The 18,806-nt window shown below is 45.7% G+C and overlaps 2 protein-coding genes across 2 annotated transcripts in view; both read right to left on the bottom strand.

Moving 5' to 3' along the window:
- Window positions 1-18,806, bottom strand: part of LOC135908314 (uncharacterized) — a 494,518-nt gene that overhangs the window by 246,524 nt on the left and 229,188 nt on the right. The gene's annotated exons all lie outside the window — the stretch shown is intronic.
- The window catches only part of LOC135908315 (uncharacterized), a 259,955-nt gene that overhangs the window by 15,555 nt on the left and 225,594 nt on the right, over window positions 1-18,806 (bottom strand). Inside the window, exon 7 of the mRNA XM_070541266.1 lies at window positions 8,350-8,581. Within this exon, the coding sequence (XP_070397367.1) occupies window positions 8,350-8,581 (232 nt within the window). The remainder of the gene's footprint in view (window positions 1-8,349; window positions 8,582-18,806) is intronic.

The following is an 18,806-nucleotide window of genomic DNA, read 5'->3' as shown; positions in this document are numbered from 1 at the left end:
ATCTTCTGGCTTCTGTGGTCATGACAACAACCCAAGAAAACATACTCAGCCATTGTCTCAACAAGGATTGCAGCCTCAGGATGACAGTGTCTCCACTTCGTACAGCTAATCGCCTTCCTCGTGGTGACAGATCTGCCGGGTATTACTATAGAAGCTCGAGTTCCATACTCCTACTTTGCCACGTATGGGAGGATACAGGACGTTCCTGTTGAGTAATCGGATGACAACCTCAAGGAGTATTTGAGCGAACAAGGAATCACATCTGCTAAAAGGCAAGTTTTGTATGTCCCTAACGAAGCTGGCATGGTAACGGAAGCCCGAAGACGCTCGGTCATCCTGGAATTCTTAAAGGACGCACCTTTACCAAACCGATTGTCGCTTGGATTCTGCAGTTATACCGTGACGGAATACATAGGGTCCGCTACTCAATGCTTCAGATGTCAAAGACATGGGCATATAGTGAAATATTGTAGCAGCCCCATCGCCTACAAGATTTGCGTTTCTGCACATACGCATAAGGAGGCTACGTCACGTTCCCAGCCTCGATGTGCAATCTGTGGAGCTGAGCATGCTGCATCATAAGGAGTGTGTCCCAAAAAGAAATCAGCCACTCTTGCTCGGACAATGGAGCAAATCCAGGGAAAAGTGAGGAAACGACGAGAACCACCACCGAATCCGGTAGGGACATATACATATACAAACCAAAAGCAACAAGACATGGTACAGCGCAGTGACACGGCTTCAAAAAAGCCATTCTCCTTAGTCGTGAGAGAAAACCAGCAGTGGCCTTCATCTGCAAAGGGCCAATCAAAGCCCTAAAGTGATATAGCCGCAAGCCCACAACAACAAGTGTCCCCAAGGTCGCAGCAGAAGTACAGGAACTACCAAGAAAAGCTGTTGGATGGTAGCACTGTAAATTAGATATCAAGTATGCTGATTTCCATGATGTTCGCAGGAATCAAAGCTATTCTCCGTGCCGGTTCCTCGCTTAAAAGCATCCCTGAAGCAGAGGCCGTCGTGGCTTTGGCGAAGTGACTAGCGAGAGAGTGGACACGGGGCTCAAAAGGGCGACAAAGAGAAGCGATTGTCCTTGTCCTGAAAAATACAAAGACTGTTAGCTGCATGGACGTCACATTCGTATCAAGTCAAGTTGCCCCTATGTTCGGATGGTGTGCAGATTTCTAGATTCGAGGTAGTGATCACTGCCCGGTCCTAATCTCTGCGCTTTATTTTCGGACGTCGCCCAGAAAAATGAAACTGAAGTGGGTAGACTGGAAAGCTTGCACAGGCAGCCGTAGACAAATGGATCACAGCCTCGACTACTAATGCAGGATTAATACCGATAGTAACTCATTGCCTCAAAGAAAGTGCCCACTCTGCTACTAAGCATTGTCGTGTACCTACTAGGTACATTACTAGGTACGAGGAATTTGAAAGTTTATGTGCCATTCGAAGTCGCGCCGAAAGGAAGGCTCTACGTACTAAGAATATCGAAGACCTCCGACCTATCGACGGGCACAAAGACATACGGCGTTACCCCACCAAACGGAACCGAAAATATGGAATTACCTTGTGGGACACTGGACATGCGAAAACGGCTGAGCAATATCTGGCGAGTCGTCAGAGGCCTTCGCAAAGAGCCGCAACAGCTTTATAGCCCTCACATTACACGAGCGCGCATCCCTGAAAGAGGTGGCAGAGCATTAGTGCAGGCTCCTTTCCAGCGGGGCACAACCTTCTCGGTAAATCGCAAGTCATCAGCCTAGTTCACCTCGAGCGACCCTTCCTAACTTAGAGTTTTCATTTACAGTAGAAGAGCTCATGGCCGAAATCGGTGACGCAAACAAGCGATTTATCACCTGTCCATGACGGTGTGAATATGGAGCCCTCACAAATGTATGCCACACATCTCGCCTAGGTCTTCTGGAGTAATACTACGCCTCATGGATAACTGGGGAAGTTCCTACAGAATGGAAGCTTGCGTGAGTTATTACTGTATTGAAGCCAGGGAAGCAGCCGACAAATTACGCCTCTTTCAGACCCATACCTCTGCTTAGCTGTGTAGGGAAGGTAATCGAATAAATGATTCACAAACGACTGAATTGGTTTCTGGAAATTACAAAAGTTTACCCGGAGGAAATGAATGGCTTCCGGCAACATAGGTCCGCAATTGATAATGTCATTGCCTTGGTCTCATCAATCGAAGAGGAATTCGTCTGCGGAAATAAACCTACTTCATTATTTTTGGACATTAGGGCAGCATATGATTCGGTCTATCAGAAAGCAAAACCTGACGCTTTGGAAACCCTTGGTATTGGAGGACGGTTTTAAGCATGTATTGCAGACTATCTTCAAGGACGCCAACTTTCCATCTGTACCCCGGATGGTCCCACGGCGCTTTATGACGTCGAGAAGGGAGTGCCACAAGGAACTGTGCTAGGCCAAATATTATTTAATTCAGTCCTCATCTATCTGAGAAGAAATCTATCCATCTGGTTTTGATGCCCCGTAGCATCAAAATCAGACTGTATGCGGACGACATCTGCATTTGGAGTGTGGCGAGTTCCCGCAGTACCACCCAACAACGCCTACAGAGAGCGCTGGCAAATATAACGGCCTACCTAAATCCAAGGGGTGTGAAATTGTCTCCTGACAAAAGCGTTGCTATGGCTTTCACGCGGAGGCGTACGGAATAATACCCACTAGTGTTGGGTGATCGTACCATTCCGCATATCAAGAAGCAAAGGTTTCTTAGAGTGACGATCGATAGGAACCTCGCATAGTTGCCTCAAGGAAAAAAACTGAGTGAAAAGATTTCCTCGGCATCGCACGTATTCCTATTTTTAGCCGGATTACAGTGGGGCAGCAACTGTCGATCAATAGTGCTCCACCATAAGGTCTCCGTCGACGTAACACTACGGTATTACCTCTAGGTCCCCCACACAGTGTCTCCCACAAGCAAGAGAAACCTTGAGGCAGCATGGAACAACTGCCTTCGCGTATGCCTTGGCCTTCCGAAGGAATCGTCCCGCTCAGGAACTGTAGCTGAAGCTGGATGCCTGCCTCTTGATACGCTATCTTCGTAGGAGACACTTCGGATTCACCTCCGACACGCCATTCATCCGAAGACCCACTTTTTATGGGAAGAACCCGTGCTACATCCAACTTTGGACAGGCCGTCGGAAGCATATCTCTTTTGATTCCTGCTCAGGCGTCACAAATTATGCCATGAAACATTTCACCATGGGCAATGTCCCCAGTGGAAATCGTGCCATATATCCCTGGAATCAGCGCGAAAAAAAAATGCCTCAAGCAGCGACTTATCAGGTAGCTTTGGAATATATGCACAAAGAATGCGCAGCCGCAACGCACATTTTCACAGATGGCTCTACAACTCCACATCGCTCTTCATGCGGACATTTTGTTCTCTTTAAAGGGCAACGATTATCGTTTCCTCTTGAGCGAGGGACATCATCTACGTCAGCAGAGCTATATGGTAATAAGAAGGCCGTTGTCTATTTACTTCGACAGCAGCCACCAAGGACATGGGTGATTTTCACGGATTGAAAAACAGCCCTACAAAGTATGTGGATCAGGCGGAAACGTTGTAATAATCAACCTGCAGCATTTGACATTGCTTATCGTCCCCACAATAGATTGCTGGGAATTCTATCAAGTTCCAGTGGATACCTGGCCATACCGGTATTTTGGGACAAGAAAAAGCGGATGAAGCTGCCCGAAAGGGACTCCAATACCGCAATTTCAAAACATATTTTGCAAACGCCGACGCCTTAGCCATGGCGAAAAATATGCCTATCAAGATAAAGACCGTATCTGGAATCTGCCACTTCACCAAGATAACTTCCTGCATTATCATCCTCATCATCACCACTACCACCATCACCACCATCATCATCATCAGCATCATAATAATGATCAGCGTGGTTTCGCACACTGCAGGGCAAAGGCCTCTCCCATACTTCTCCATCTACCTTAGTCATGTGCTAATTGTGGCCATGTTGTTTGCAGGGACCACATGCAGGGACGACATGGCCACAATTAGTACATGACCGGGGTTGGTGGAGAAGTATGGGAGAGGCGTTTGCCCTGCAGTGGGCGTAACCTGGCTGATGATGTCTCTGCAAACTTCTTAATCTCATCCGCCAAACCTAACTTTCTGCCGCCCCTTGCTACGCTTCCCTTCCCTTGGGATCCAGTCCGTAACCCTTAATGACCATCGGTTGTCTTCCCTCCTCATTACATGTCCTGCCCATGCCCATTTCTTTTTCTTGATTTCAACTAAGATGTCTTTAACTCGCGTTTGTTCCCTCACCCAATCTGCTCTTTTCTTATCCCTTAACGTTACACGCATAATTCTTCCCATAGCCCGTTGCGTCGTCCTCAATTTAAGTAGAACCCTTTTCGCAAGCCTTCAGGTTTCCATCCCGTACGTGAGTACTGGTATGGCACAGTTGTTATACAGTTTTATCTTGAGGCATAATGGCAACCTGCTGTTCATGACCTGAGAATGCCTGCCAAACGCACTCCAGCCCATTCTTATTTTTCTGGTTATTTCAGTCTCATGATCTGGATCCACGGTCACTACCTGCCCTAAGTAGATGTATTGCCTTACCCCTTCCAGTGCCTCGCTACCTATCGTAAACTGCTGTTCTCTTCCGAGACTGTTAAACATTACTTTAGTTTTCCGGAGATTAATTTTTAGAGCCACCCTTCTGCTTTGCCTCTCCAGGTCAGGGAGCGTGCATTGCGATTGGTTCCCTGACTTACTAAGTTTGGCAATATCATCAGCGAATCGCAAGTTACTAAGGCAGTCTCCATTAACTCTTATCCCCAATACGTCCCAATCAAGGTCTCTGAATACCTCTTGTAAGAACACTGTGAATAGCATTGGAGAGATCGTTCCTCCCTGTCTGACGCCCTTCCTTATTGATATTTTGTTCTTTCTTTATGGCGGACTACGGTGGCTGTGGAGGCGCTATAAAAATATTTCAATATATTTACATATGGTTCGTCTACACCCTGATTCCATTATGCATGCATGACTGCTGAGGTTTCGACTGAATCAAACGCTTTCTCGCAATCAATGAAAGCTATTTATAAGGGTCGGCTATAATCCGCACATTTCTCTATTACCTGATTGAAAGTGTGAATATGGTCTATTGGTTCAGTAGCCTTTACGAAATCCTGCCCGGTCCTTTGGTTGACAGACGTCTAAGGTGTTCCTTATTCTATTTGCCATTACCTTAGTAAATACTTTGTAGGCAACGGACAGTAAGCTGATCGGTCTGTAATTTTTCAAGTCTTTGGCGTCCCCCTTCTTCTGGATTAAAATTATGTTGGCGTTCTTCCAAGATTCCGGTACGCACGAGGTCATGCGGCATTGCGTATACAGGGTGGCCAGTTTTATAGAAGAATCTGCCCACCATCCTTCAACAAATATGCTGTTACCTGATCCTCCCCAGATGCCTTCCCCCTTTACATAGCTCCCAAGGCTTTCTTAACTTTTTCCGGCGTTACTTGTGGGATGTCAAATTCATCGAGACTATTCCCTCTTCCTTTATCGTCGTGGGTGCCACTGGTACTGTATAAATCTCTATAGAAATCCTCAGCCGCCTAATCTATCTCATCCATATTAGTAATGATATTGCCGGCTTTGTCTCTTAACGCATATATCTGATTCTTGCCTATTCCTGGTTTCTTGTTCACTGCTTCTAGGCTTCGTCCATTTTTGAGAGCACGTTCAATTCTATCCATATTATACTTACTTATGTCAGCTGTTTTACGCTTGTTGATTACCTTGGAAAGTTCTGCCAGTTCTATTCTAGCTGGAGGGTTAGAGGCTTTTACACATCAGTGTTTCTTAATCAGATCTTTCGTCTCCTGTGATAGCTTACTGCTATCCTGTCTAATGAAGTTACCACCGACTTGTATGGTACACTCTTAAATGAGGCACATATGATTGTCGTTAATTGCTTCAACACTATGGTCCTCTTTCTGAGTTAAAGCCGAATACCTGTTCTCGACTTCTCCTGCGTTATATTGACCCAGAAGTGAGACCGAAAATTCCACGACCACTACCTCGACAATTAGGACATTGCACCTTCGTCTTCGTCTGAACCTGGGATACACGAACAATTATCTGTACCGCATAGCGCTTACCACTAACCTTTCCTGTGATAACTGTGGCAACGTAGAGACAACGGAGCACGTATTACTAGAATGCGACACGTGCCATGACGAGAGGCAATTTTTTGAGCAACAAGTGGACGTGATTACCCACCATCTTAGGTCCAATGCCCGGCCCTTCAAAACAGCGGGGAGTTTTGCATTCGTTGTTCAAATATCTGTCAGAAATTGGGCTAATAGGAAAGTTTTAAAGATTGAACATTTCATCACAAGCCTAAATTTACCCGCCATGTCGCCTGTAAATGTTAGTATCAGGTACCCTTGTGCATCTCTTAATTATTAACGCGAAAGCTTGAAGGAGCGCGTGTCGCAGAAAAGCCGGTGGCGTCGCCGTCAGCAGCATTGGCCGTGGGCGAAAAATCGCGGAAGGTAATTCATAAATAAAAACAACTTGCAAGATTGGCTGGGTCGGAATCGAACCAGCGTCTCCGGAGTGTGAGACGGAGATGCTACCACTCAGCCATGAGCTCGATGCTTGAAAGCGGGGCAAAAGCGCCTCTAGTGAATACGGTGTCACCTTAGAAACGTGCTGTAGAATGTTATACTGCGGTGTATATTGGTAATTATGAGCATGTAAGTTACAGAAGTTGCAGTTAAACGCGTAGCGAAGTACGTTTCCGCTAGTACATTTCTTCTGCGCTTGGCGCGCACGCAGAGCCATCTTGCGGCAAACACAGGAGACCCCCTCCTCGCAATGTACAGCTGGCGCGCCACTCGCCCGCTTCTAGAGGATGACACCATGGAGGCGTCAGCCCCATGATCGCATCCGCCTTCATGGCGCGTCGCGGCACGGCTGTCCATGCCGATTACGACGTTTGGCTAGCGTAGAATCTTTCTCCCTCCGAGACAGCGAATTGTTTGCTTGGTTCCGCTTGCTCAGGCGCACATTTCGTCTTTGTGTGACTCAAGAGCATGCCGTGACGCAAGAGCATGCCGAGTGAATGAGATGGCGGTGCGAACGGGGTGTCATAACGCTATGGCGTTCTACCCTTGAAGGCGAGGCTTAGGCGCCTTCCTTTTTTTTATTCTCTTATTCGCCCACTCTCCTCTGGAATAGTTTAATCCCCTTCCCGTCCCTATACTGAGCAGAATGCCAGTGGTTGTAAACGCGCTGGCGAAATTCTCTGTTTTTCTAATAAAGAGTCTCTCTCTCTCCAGCTGCGCCTGCTCGCCGTCTTGTCTGTACATGCTCCCCCGAGCGCTGACGCAGTAAAAGCTTTGGGACGCTCACCATGAGCCACGTACTTAATTGCTACAGTGGGGCCCTGTTTCACCTAAAGATAAATTCCCGACAGTTTCTTGTTGTTTGCTTCACTCAAAGCAAAAGCGAACGCCCCTCTGAACATCTTCAACCGTGACGCATCATCTGCACGGAGTCTAGTTAGCGTTTGCTCGTAACCCTCATCATTGACCATAAAAGAGCAGATGGGCGTAGTAAATTATTGATGCAGTGAACAAATAGGGTTTTGCGCATTCCGCATCGTCAGCGCATCATCAGCGCTAATGACGTGCCCCACTCCCCTCCCCCTCTTGTAAGTTAAAATAAAACCAATTCTGTAGCTATGCATCGCCTCTAAAGGCCTAACAGCGTCAAAACGAAGAGCTGATCTCAATAATAGCAGTGAAACTTTCCTAATGTTAAGCTCTCAGCATGAGGTGAGACTACGCGATGGCTGATTTCACGATTGATTGCTGTGGCGACGGAAAGCAAGAAACAGGCGTTAATTTGGATCGAAGCGAGCGCATGCGCGGGCCAATGGCTAGCGGCGTAAAATAAAAACTAGCTCAGTGCTGGCAACTAGGCAACCCTGACAGGTTTTGAACCTTTTAGGGGGCGCATCAGTACAGTGATGGGGAGGACGTTGGAGGACGAAGCGAGCCGGTAAGGAGGAATAGCGCTACCTTGAAAACTTATTTTATCTAGGCAACTTAGTTTGGCTGCGTCAGCAATGCCTTCACAGCATTGTATTGTGCATAGTCTACATATTACGAGTATGTGCAGTTTGCTGTTAAGGCAGCTGTATGCACCTGCAGTTTCTTCAGGTCTCCCCCATATCTTTCTCGTTCCACTCTTACAGAGCGATGTCCTTGGTGCAAAAATTTGCACGTTTTAGAGTAAACAAATTATGTCTGTATACGTACCATGAAGACGTTGTCTAAGACGATGTTGTGTGATGCGAAGTCTAGATAAGTCCTTTTTTTGGTGTTTTTAAAGGACTGGTTATGGATTACTTTAGATTCATTTTTTGTAACAATATTATATACAGTTTCGCCGACAAATATTTGTACCACGTAGGATTCGCCAGTATTGGCATACGCTGGGAAGTTGACTACTGTTTTGGCTCCATTGACGTTTCCGATGGCGAAGCTGAGCCTGCACAGAGAAAACAAATACGGAACCAGACTGTAATACATCTCTGAATACAAATGGCACGACGCCCCAAGCCGATTGGTTCAGCTTTTACTTCTTTGACGCCACACTAAATCTTGAAAGTTTCCTGCTGTGACCACAAAACGTCAAAAAACAACAAACAAGAGAGAACAACGGAAGCGAGCACCACTCACAACTACTTTATTTTTACAGAAGACGGATGCATATATACCCTCAGTCAGCGCCTGCGCAACAAACACACTCAAGCATCAGGTGCGGTAAGACAAGGAACTTTCAACAAACTTTTTTTTCTGACTTGTACAATGATAAGGACGTTTGACTAACACACAAGCTACCTTTATTACTGATATAAAGTGCTTGTATATTTCTCTAGTTTTCGTATTTTTGCCACTGGCCAGAATCCATGCGTCCGAAAAGTATGCCTCAAAAGAGCGCCAGGCTTAGTTTCTAATATGTTTAGGCATATTAGGGCCCTCTTTATTTTGCCCAACGTTTCATTCATGTTGCCTGATCCGCTCAATTACACAGCGCCCAGTATGATCTATAAAGAAACAGCCACAGGAGAGGGGAATTTCATATACTACCCCTACGGCACATTTCATGAGCTGTCACCAACGCTTGGTTCCATAGCCTCTTTCTTTTTCTTTTTCCTTTCTTTTCTCACTCGAGAGAAAAGGCCTGCGAGCGGAAAGCGATGCCTACTCACTACCTTCTTCAAATTGTGGGCCAACTTCTGCGCATACGACACGGCCACGGGTATGACCTCTTCTTGAGGGACCTCTGCCGCAGCTCTCGGCGCCCTTCTCTTCATTTTTTTTTTGCAAGATGCTTTCCGGAGTCTTCGTTACGAGTGAAGCAGGCAACCCAGCTGAAGCCAGCCCGGTCAATTGGTTTTCGAAAGCCGACTGCATGTTGTGAATACAAAATTTCCTGAGTGCGGATTCAAGGTAGAGTGGAGCAATTGCTCTTTTTACCAGTTTTGAACTAGAAAATTCGAATGGCCGAAGCCATTCTTTGCACACGGAGCATAACCCCAACAAAGATGATCTGAACAGAACTCAATTTTCAGAACGAAAAACTGTTATAATTTACCCTCAGGCAGTTCACTCGTAATAACCAAGCCTTTTCCGGGTATTCTAGGTGGTGATGAAGCCGCGCCCACGCCTTCAGTGAAGTTCAAGCTTGCGTCCTTGGTTAAAATTATAAATAAATCGTCCAGATAGCTAAAGATTTAAAGAAAACTTGTTAGTTGGTAAAACATGATGCAGAATTTGGTCCATTTGTGAACGAAGCATATCACATAGCACTCGCGCTAGGCAGAATCCAATGCATGTGCCAGATTTCTGCAGAAGGAACTGCTGGTCAAAAGTTTTACAAGTGGACTCTAACTAAAATATTAAGAGGGCTAAACAGTCTTCAATAAACATACCGGCAGAATTCCGAAAACCATCTTGGGGACATGTGAAACAAATTTGCAGATTTCTCGGGTCCGAGCTGTAGCGCCAATTCGTCTGCTTAACGATCTTCACACAGTTTGCCTGGCAGAATATATTGCCTGGCCTGTATCTTTTTTGCATAATGAATCTTTACCAACTAGCTGAGCTTTCTGTCGTTCTGTGCCCAATACCTACATACTACAGGACCGGTGGGACAAGACCGGCTGTGGTTAGGAAGCCACAATTAGTGAATCCTTCTTTTGGAGTCCGAAGGTGTGCATAGTAATCCAATGCGATATACTGGAGCTCCCCGTTGTTTCCGCTATGACTAGAATAGCAGCTAAAGTATTTCAAGAGTTAGGAGATGCTATCGAAGATGGCCGCACCAGCTGCCGAGCTTGTGTGTGCAGTGAACACGAAGCAGTGGAAATTGACCACTGCACATTGTAAATAACGGTGTCTTAAGCCACAGGGCGCCTTGCTAGGTTGCTTCAATGCTAATCGCATTTTCTTTCGCCGTCATCCTGACATGGGCTTTGCTTGAACGTTTAGTGCCTATGTAAAGTGGAGATGTCAGCAGTAGGGTGACAAGGACATTGCGAAGTGCGACACAGTCAGGACGTAGAGGATGTGTTTGTACAATAATTACTCAAACGATCTAATCGTCTGGGACGCCGTGGAAAGTGTTGTGGCACGCAAGCGATCTGTGATGCTGTACGCATGTCAGAAATTCCTGTACGACCACCGCCACACGAGTCCTTATCCCCGTGGGTCTCTGGTATTAGGTGAGAGAAGCTCCTGGTCCACTTTTAGAGTCCCTACCGCCTTTTGCTCCCAGCCACACCACTGATTTATAGGATTGGCCTAGTCATACTCAAGCTAGCCTTTTTACACTTTGCGACGGACATTGTACACGCCATCTGACTTAAACCATGTGTGCCGGCTTATGCTGCCGGGTCCTAACGAGCACTGCGTTGGCGTCCCCCACTCCGGGAACTTGTCACGGGGCTGAAAACGATAAAGACGTTTTGGCGTTTTTATATGACTAAAACGATCTTAGTGTCTGTTTTTCATGTGTATCCGTTTTTTGCTCAACAATAATTGTAAGTACACGTTTCCTTATTGCGATATATCACTGAAACCATTTATTTAGGGCTATACTGCGATATCCGCACGTTTATCGATGATGATGATGATGATATGTGGGGTTTTATGGCGCAAGGGCCACTCATGGCCAAAGAGCGCCAGGCAATGTTTTAATGGAGTCAGTGATGCAAGTAATGATCAATGGCGTCGTGGTTGGCTATAATAATGGAACCTGTCTGTATAGGGGCCTTAAAACAATAGTAAAATTAATATATATCTATTAAAATTGTCACAGTGTCTTTTAAGGTGTACTATGAATTTAAAAGATATGTTCTCATGGAGGGATGGAATAAAATATGCAAATGCCAATAGCACTACTGCCTCAAGATGCCCTTAAGTGCAAGGGCCTGTAGGCACGTGCTCTACAAATTGCTACTATCGCAGCAGCAGCGTCTGGTAAGATGCTGTGCTACGAATCTCTTCGGCCTATAACTTGCAATGAATTAACATCTTCCAGAAAGTTAAAAACAGACTTTCTGTGAAAAAATGGGTCAGCACCAAGCAACATTGCAGGATGAAAAGGAATGTTTTGTCGCTAGGCTAGAGGGAAGTGTTTTTTCCTTTCAGTTTGCATTTCTCTACACTCCAGCAAGACATGGAGGACGGTTAGTGTGTTGCCACATCTACAGCATATGGGAGGTTCGCTACCGGTCAAGAGATAAGAGTGCGTGCCATACGTATGACCTATCCGAAGGCGGCAGAAAAGGACCTCGATTCGCCGTATTTTTGTTATCGGTGGGAAATTTCGTAATTGTGGCTCGATCAAATGGAGTTTATTCGAGGTTTCTGTGTCCCACTTGTGTTGCCAATGCCTTCGAAGTTTTTTGCGCAGAAATGGCTTTAAGTCTGAGGCAGGGATACCTACGGAACAGCTGCCAGCGTTATTTATTTATTTATTTCAAAGTACCTTACAGGCCCCAAGGGGAGCATTGAGTAAGGGGGGCGTCATTGAACAAATGACAAGAGAAAACATATATATGAGCGCTAAAAAATGTGAGCTAAAAATGTTTGTAATGATCACATGCTTCCAAACAGTGTTAAAAAAAAACGCTAAATCAATACAAAGCGTTATCGGAAAAGGAAAAACGTCGTTGCAATGGATGTGGCAATTTGATCTGCAGGCATGTTTCCCTTAATGTCTCTGTGCCCAGGTACCCAACATATTATGACGCGCTGATTAGATGTATATGCTGTGCACAGGAGCGAATATAACTCATTGATTACAGGACTGTTGCGTTTCTGGAGTGACATTAGAGATTTTACGACACTAAGGGAGTCTGTGAGTATAATAGCCTTTTGCAATTTCATTTTCTTGATATGTTTAACAGCTGTCAGTACTGCATATGCCTCAGCAGTGAATATGCTTGTTTCTGGGTGCAGGACGTTGGAGTCTGAAAATGATGGACCGATGGCTGCATGCGAAACGCCGGCATGCGACTTTGAGGCATCTGTGTCAAATTCCTGGCAAGAGTACTTCGACTGAAGTTCAAGAAAGTGCATTTCAATGTGTACCTGGGGAGCGTTCTTCGTTATTTCAACGAACGAAGTATCACACTCAATGAGCTGCCATTGCCACGGCGGACATAGCATGACAGGAGCCATAAGAGGATTTTCAAAAAGTGGAACATCCATTTCTTGACTGAGTTTCCGTACACGCAGTGAGAAGGGTTCTCTAACTGCCGGTCGATTATTAAATAAATTTGCAGATGTCATGTTGTTTACACTTGCGTAAGAGGGATGCTCACGGTTTGCATTTACCTTCAGAAAATACATAAAACTTGATTACGACTTCTGAAGATGAAGCGACCACTCATTAGCTTCAACGTAAAGACTCTCCACAGGACTTGTCCTGAAGGCACCGGTCGCCAGGCGGATTCCTTGGTGATGGACAGGATCCAGCATCTTCAATGCACTAGGGCTAGCCGAATGATAAACTATTGCCCCATAATCTAAGCGTGTTCGAATGAGGCTCTTGTAAAGGTTCAGGATGCATTTCTTATCGCTACCCCACGTTGTGTGTGACAAAATTTTAAGAATGTTCATGGTTTTTAGGCATTTGTTTCTGAGGTACTTCAGGTGTGAAATAAAGGTTAATTTCGTGTCTAAAATAACACCTAGAAATTTGTGTTCTGTGCTCACAGGTATGTGCTGTCCCTGAAGTTCGACTTCAGGATTTGCTATGAGACCTCTTTTTTGAGTGAAAAGAAGACAGGTACTCTTGCTGACATTGAGCGTAAAGCCATTTTCATCAGCCCACTTAGACACCTTGTTTAAACAAAGCTGTACTTGTCGCTCGCAGATAGCGATATTACATGACTTAAATCCAACCTGAACGTCATCAACACATACTGAATAAAATATACTACGCGGTATTGATGAGCGCAAGGAATTCATTTTTATGATAAAAAGTGTGCAGCTAAGCACGCCACCCTGCGGTACCCCAGTTTCCTGTAGAAATGGTCTCGAGAGGACATTACCAATTCTGACACGGAATGTGCGATTAGATAAATAGCTTTCGATTACATTAAGCATTTTTCCGCGGATGCCCAACTCTGATAAGTCACGTAGAATTCCATACCGCCACGTGGTATCGTAAGCCTTTTCCATGTCTAAGAATACAGAAAGAAAGAATTGTTTGTGTATGAAAGCGTCCCGAACATATGCTTCAATGCGAACGAGATGGTCTGTCGTCGATCGGCCTTCCCTAAAACCACACTGATATGGGTCAAGGAGCTTGTTTGATTCAAGGAAGTGCAAGAGCCTGCGATTTATCATTTTCTCAAAGAGCTTACATAGACAACTTGTGAGTGCTATGGGCCGGTAGCTTGCCACAGAGGACGGATCTTTACCTTGTTTCAAAACAGGGACTACTATCGCCTCTTTCCATGCCAATGGAATGTCTCCTGTTTCCCAGATAGTGTTGAAAATAGACAACAGAGCCATCTGCGTGTCAGGGTGGTTTTATCATTATGTACATGACTCTGTCGGCTCCTGGCGCCGATTTCGTGCAGCCGTTCAAGGAAGCTTTGAACTCAGCAATGCTAAATGGATGATTGTACGGTTCACTTCCGCTAGCTTTACGGTTCAGTGCCCTACTTTCAGCTATCTGTTTATGTTGCTGGAATGAGTGCGAGTAGTTCGCAGAGCTAGAAACTCGCTCGAAGTGTCCTCCCAGAGCGTTCGCCTGGTCTTGAAGGCTGTGGCCTTCATCATCAACCAAAGGCATGTTGTAGGTTTGTAGAGTAGTTAATTTTCTTAGCCTGTTCCAGACTTTTGCTTCTTGTGTATAGGAATTTATGCTTGTGACGTATTTTTCCCAGCTTTCTCTTTTAGCAATACGACGCGTTCGTCTGCCTTTGGATTTCACGTGCTTAAAGTTGATGAGGTTTTCTGCCGTTGGAGATTGAAGTAGTAAACGCCAGGCTTTGTTTTGCTCCTTACGCGCATTCTTGCATTGCTCATTCCACCACGGCACGCGCCTCTTTTTTGCAGTACCCTTCGTTTGTGGAATGCACTCTATTGCAGCGTCAATTATAAAAGCGGTAAAATAAGCAATAGCATCGTTCACACTAAAATCTTTAAAAGCGTTTCGCTGCATCTAGGTGATTTCCTCAAATTTTTTCCAATCTGCGGATGCAACTTTCCATTGAGGGGGGTGTGGCAGGAATTCATTTTGTTCTAAAGCTTTGAGGCAGATGGGAAAATGATCACTCCCATATGGGTTTTCGACTACCTCCCATTCTAGGCAAGGTACAAGTGTAGCCGAGCAGATAGCTAAATCTATCGCAGAGTACGTGCCATGTGTTGTGCTATAGAATGTCGGCTCCTTTTTATTTAATATGCATGCACTTGAAGAGACAAGGAAATTTTCTATTAAGCGGCCTTTGGCATCGCATCGAGAGTCTCCCCAGAGAGTATGGTGCGCGTTGAAATCCCCAACGAGTACGTAGGGCTCAGGCAGCTCATCGATTAGACTAAGAAATTCGGTTCTTTGGAGTCGATAATGGGGTGGTATATACACAGAAGAGATTGTAATTAGTTTACCTAACAGTAAGGCTCGAACCGCAACTGCCTCAAGAGGCGTTCGGAGTTCCAAGGCCTGGCATGCTACACGCTTATCAACTATAATCGCGACACCACCGGACGAAGCAAAAGCATCGTCACGGTCCTTGCGAAAAATGTTAAATTGTGGTAGAAATCCTGTCTGTGTAAGTTTCAAATGGGTCTCTTGTACACACAGCACCTTTGGATTATATTTACGCAAGAGTTCTTTGACATCATCGAGGTTATGTAGGAGACCCCTGACGTTCCATTGTAATATTTGTGTCTCCATAGCTAATAGTGTGTGTGTGTGCTGTGTGTTAAAAGAGGAAACTTGATTTAGGTTACAGGGCCTTCCCAGGACCTGTAATGCGGAGTTTGTCTTTCTTGCCGCCGTCCTGAGACTGGCGGCGGTCCTTGGGCGCTTGCTGCGCCGTCTGGCTTGAAGTAGTGTCCATTGCCTCTTGAGAGGCACTGGACGTCCGCTCTTGTGAGCGGCGCGTTTGTCGTGAAGGCTTCACCTGAGCAGATGAGACCTTCGTGCCTACCAACCCTGAGGTTGACGGGCCCTCTTTCTGTGACGGCGAGGCACCGTTGACTGCTATCGCCGAGGGGGCTGGTGGCACAACCTCAGCCACACTCTTTGTGGGCCGGGCTGATGCCGGAGTCTGCTGCAGCGTTGCCCCCTTACGCGCCGCACCAACATAGCCTGCGGTATGAATGAATGAAACACGTTTCCGCGCTTCTTGAAACGATATATTCTCTTTAACTTTCAGTGTAATAATATCCTTTTCTTTTTTCCACGTCGGACATGATCGAGAATATGTGGCGTGATCACCGTCGCAGTTCAGACAGTGGAGTGCGCCAGTGCAGTTGTCGGAAGCGTGCTCTTGACCACATTTAGCGCAAGTGAGACAGCCTCGGCAGCTTTGTGAGCCATGGCCAAACCTTTGACATTTGAAACATCTACGTGGATTTGGAATGTATGGTCTTACTCGTGTTTTTGTGTATCCTGTATCGAGAGATTCTGGCAGAACACTTGTAGCAAACGTGAGAACGAGATGTTTTGTAGGAATTTCTTTGTTGTCGCGCTTGATCGTTATTCTTTGTACTTTGACAACTTCTTGTTCCTTCCATCCTTCGAGTAGTTATTCTTCACTCAGGTTCAAAAGATCGCTGTCTGATACCACACCTCTGGATGTGTCATAGATCGATGTGGCGTCACTGTGACTTCGACATAACCAAAAGTCAGAATATTTGAAATCTTTTCACGTTGGAGCTGGTCACGTACTTCAAGCAGTAGGTCGCCGCTAGCCATTCTAGTAATCTTGTATCCAGGACCAAGAACATCGGTGAGAACTTTCGCAACGGTGAATGGTGAAAGGGTTCTTACTGTCTTATCAGGGCACTGACTATGTATGACGTGGTAGCATGGGAAGGATTCCTTGCATTGGACAGAGAATTGAAACGTTTCTTCGGTGCGCCCTCTTTTCGAAAGAGGGCGATCAGGATTACATTTCGGCAGCTATGCCAGCCACCTACCACCGAGCCCAACAAGGGGACGCTGCGAGACCCGAAGGAAACGCAGACGCCAGCTGTACATAGCTACTCTAACCCAATATAATAGATCCAAGGTTGGATGAACTACACCAGGTTAACCCTCGCTGCCTGGAGAATTGGAAGTAAACGAAGTGATAAGAAGACAGGAAAGGTGGAAAGTGAGAGAGAAAGACGAAGGTTTAAGAGAGAGAAAGATAGGAAAAGGCAACTACCGATTTCCCCCGGGTGGGTCAGTCTGGGGGTGCCGTCTATGTGAAGCAGAGGCCAAAGGGGTGTGTTGCCTCCGCCGAGGGGCCTTAAAGGTCCAAACACCCAGCATCAGCTCAACCCCCAGGATCCCCCTTTCCCCAGACACGGCTAAGCCGCGCACGGCTACACGCGGGAGGGTCCAACCCTCGTGTGCTCGGGTACGTGGTGTCGCAACACACCAAACGCCTGCTGACGCAGACGCCCCTGCGGGGGCGTTTATCGATGAATGCGTCAGCTATCACCGTAAATACAGGGCGACAATTTTTAGGTTCTATGGAATTTTTGAAAATCACCTTTGGCACATGAGATAACCTTTTTGATTTATATTGATCAGGCAACTACGACGCCCATTATAGGAACACTAGAGGAGAGATAATTGTAGAATTCCCGGACAGGAAAAAGTTGAGAATCATGATCACCTTCTTCAGCGAGTATCGGAAGAAAAAATGGACCTGGAAAAGCCCTAATGGTGAAACGAGAAATGCAATCGATTTCATACTTTCTGCCAATCGCAGCATGGTTCAGGATGTAGAAGTGTTAGATAGGGTAAAATGCAGTGATCATAGGTAGTGACGGCTAGAATTCATCTCACATTGAAGAGAGAAAGAGTAAAATTGGTCACGACGAAAACGGCTAACCTGGGCGCAGTAAGGGTAAAAGCAGACTAATTCGCGCTGTTACTTGCAAAGAAATATGCAGACTTAGATCAGCGAAATAAGGATGACATTGAGGTAATGAATGAAACCGCAACAAGGATGGCTTCAGAAGCAGCACTTGAAGTGGGAGGTAAAGCACCAAGTCAACCAGAACGTATGTTCTCCAAAATAACGAAGGACATAACAAAGAAACAACAAAGAATGAAATTGTACAACTCATGAGATCAGATAGAATTCGGGGAACTGTCAAAAGTGATCAACAAGGACAAAATAAAGGATATTCGAAATTTTCATGGCAGAAAGACTAAGGAAGCAGTGCAAAGTGGACGCAGCGTGAATGAAATCAGTGAGAAGAAAACTTGGCATAGGACAAGCTAAGATGTATGCACTAAAAGATAAACAGGGTAGTACCATCAGCAATATTGAAGATAGAGTAAAAGCAAAAGCAGCGGAAGAATTCTATATTGACCTGTATTGTACCTAGAGCAGCCCCGATATTTTTATTCGAAGCAATAAGGAACAGGTTACAGAGGCTCCTTCTATAATAAACGATGAAGTTAGAAGGGCCTTACAACACATGAAACGGGCAAAAGCGGCAGGAGAAGATGGAATAACAGTCGAATGAATCAAAGATGGAGGAGACATAATGCTTGAAGAAATAGCGGTCCCTTATACTAACTGTCTATCGACTTCAACGGTCCCAGAGAACTGGAAGGATGTCATCATGACATAATCATCATCATCACCACATAATAATCAGCAGCAGCAGCCTGTTTTATGTCCACTGAAAGAAGAAGGCCTCTCTCTGCGATCTCCAATTACACCTGTCCTGCGCCAACCGATTCCAACTAGCGCCCGCGAATTTTCTAATTTAATTGCTCGTGGGATGAACGTGGGAGCGGCCCGCGGCGCACTAATCGCGTGCACGGACGGACTTCAAGAAAGTTATTTATCCATCAATCCATCACTCCACCTAATATTCTGGCGTCCTCGAATGCACTTGTCTTCTCTAAGTACCCATTCTTTAACCTCAATGGTTGACCGGTTATCTAGCCTACGCAATACATAACCTGCCCAGCTCCATTTTTGCTCTTAATATTAATTAGAATAGCGCCTATC

This window comes from Dermacentor albipictus, chromosome 6 (assembly GCF_038994185.2).
Source record: "Dermacentor albipictus isolate Rhodes 1998 colony chromosome 6, USDA_Dalb.pri_finalv2, whole genome shotgun sequence".
NCBI classification, from domain to species: domain Eukaryota; kingdom Metazoa; phylum Arthropoda; class Arachnida; order Ixodida; family Ixodidae; genus Dermacentor; species Dermacentor albipictus.
This window is presented reverse-complemented; position numbering and strand designations above follow the sequence as displayed.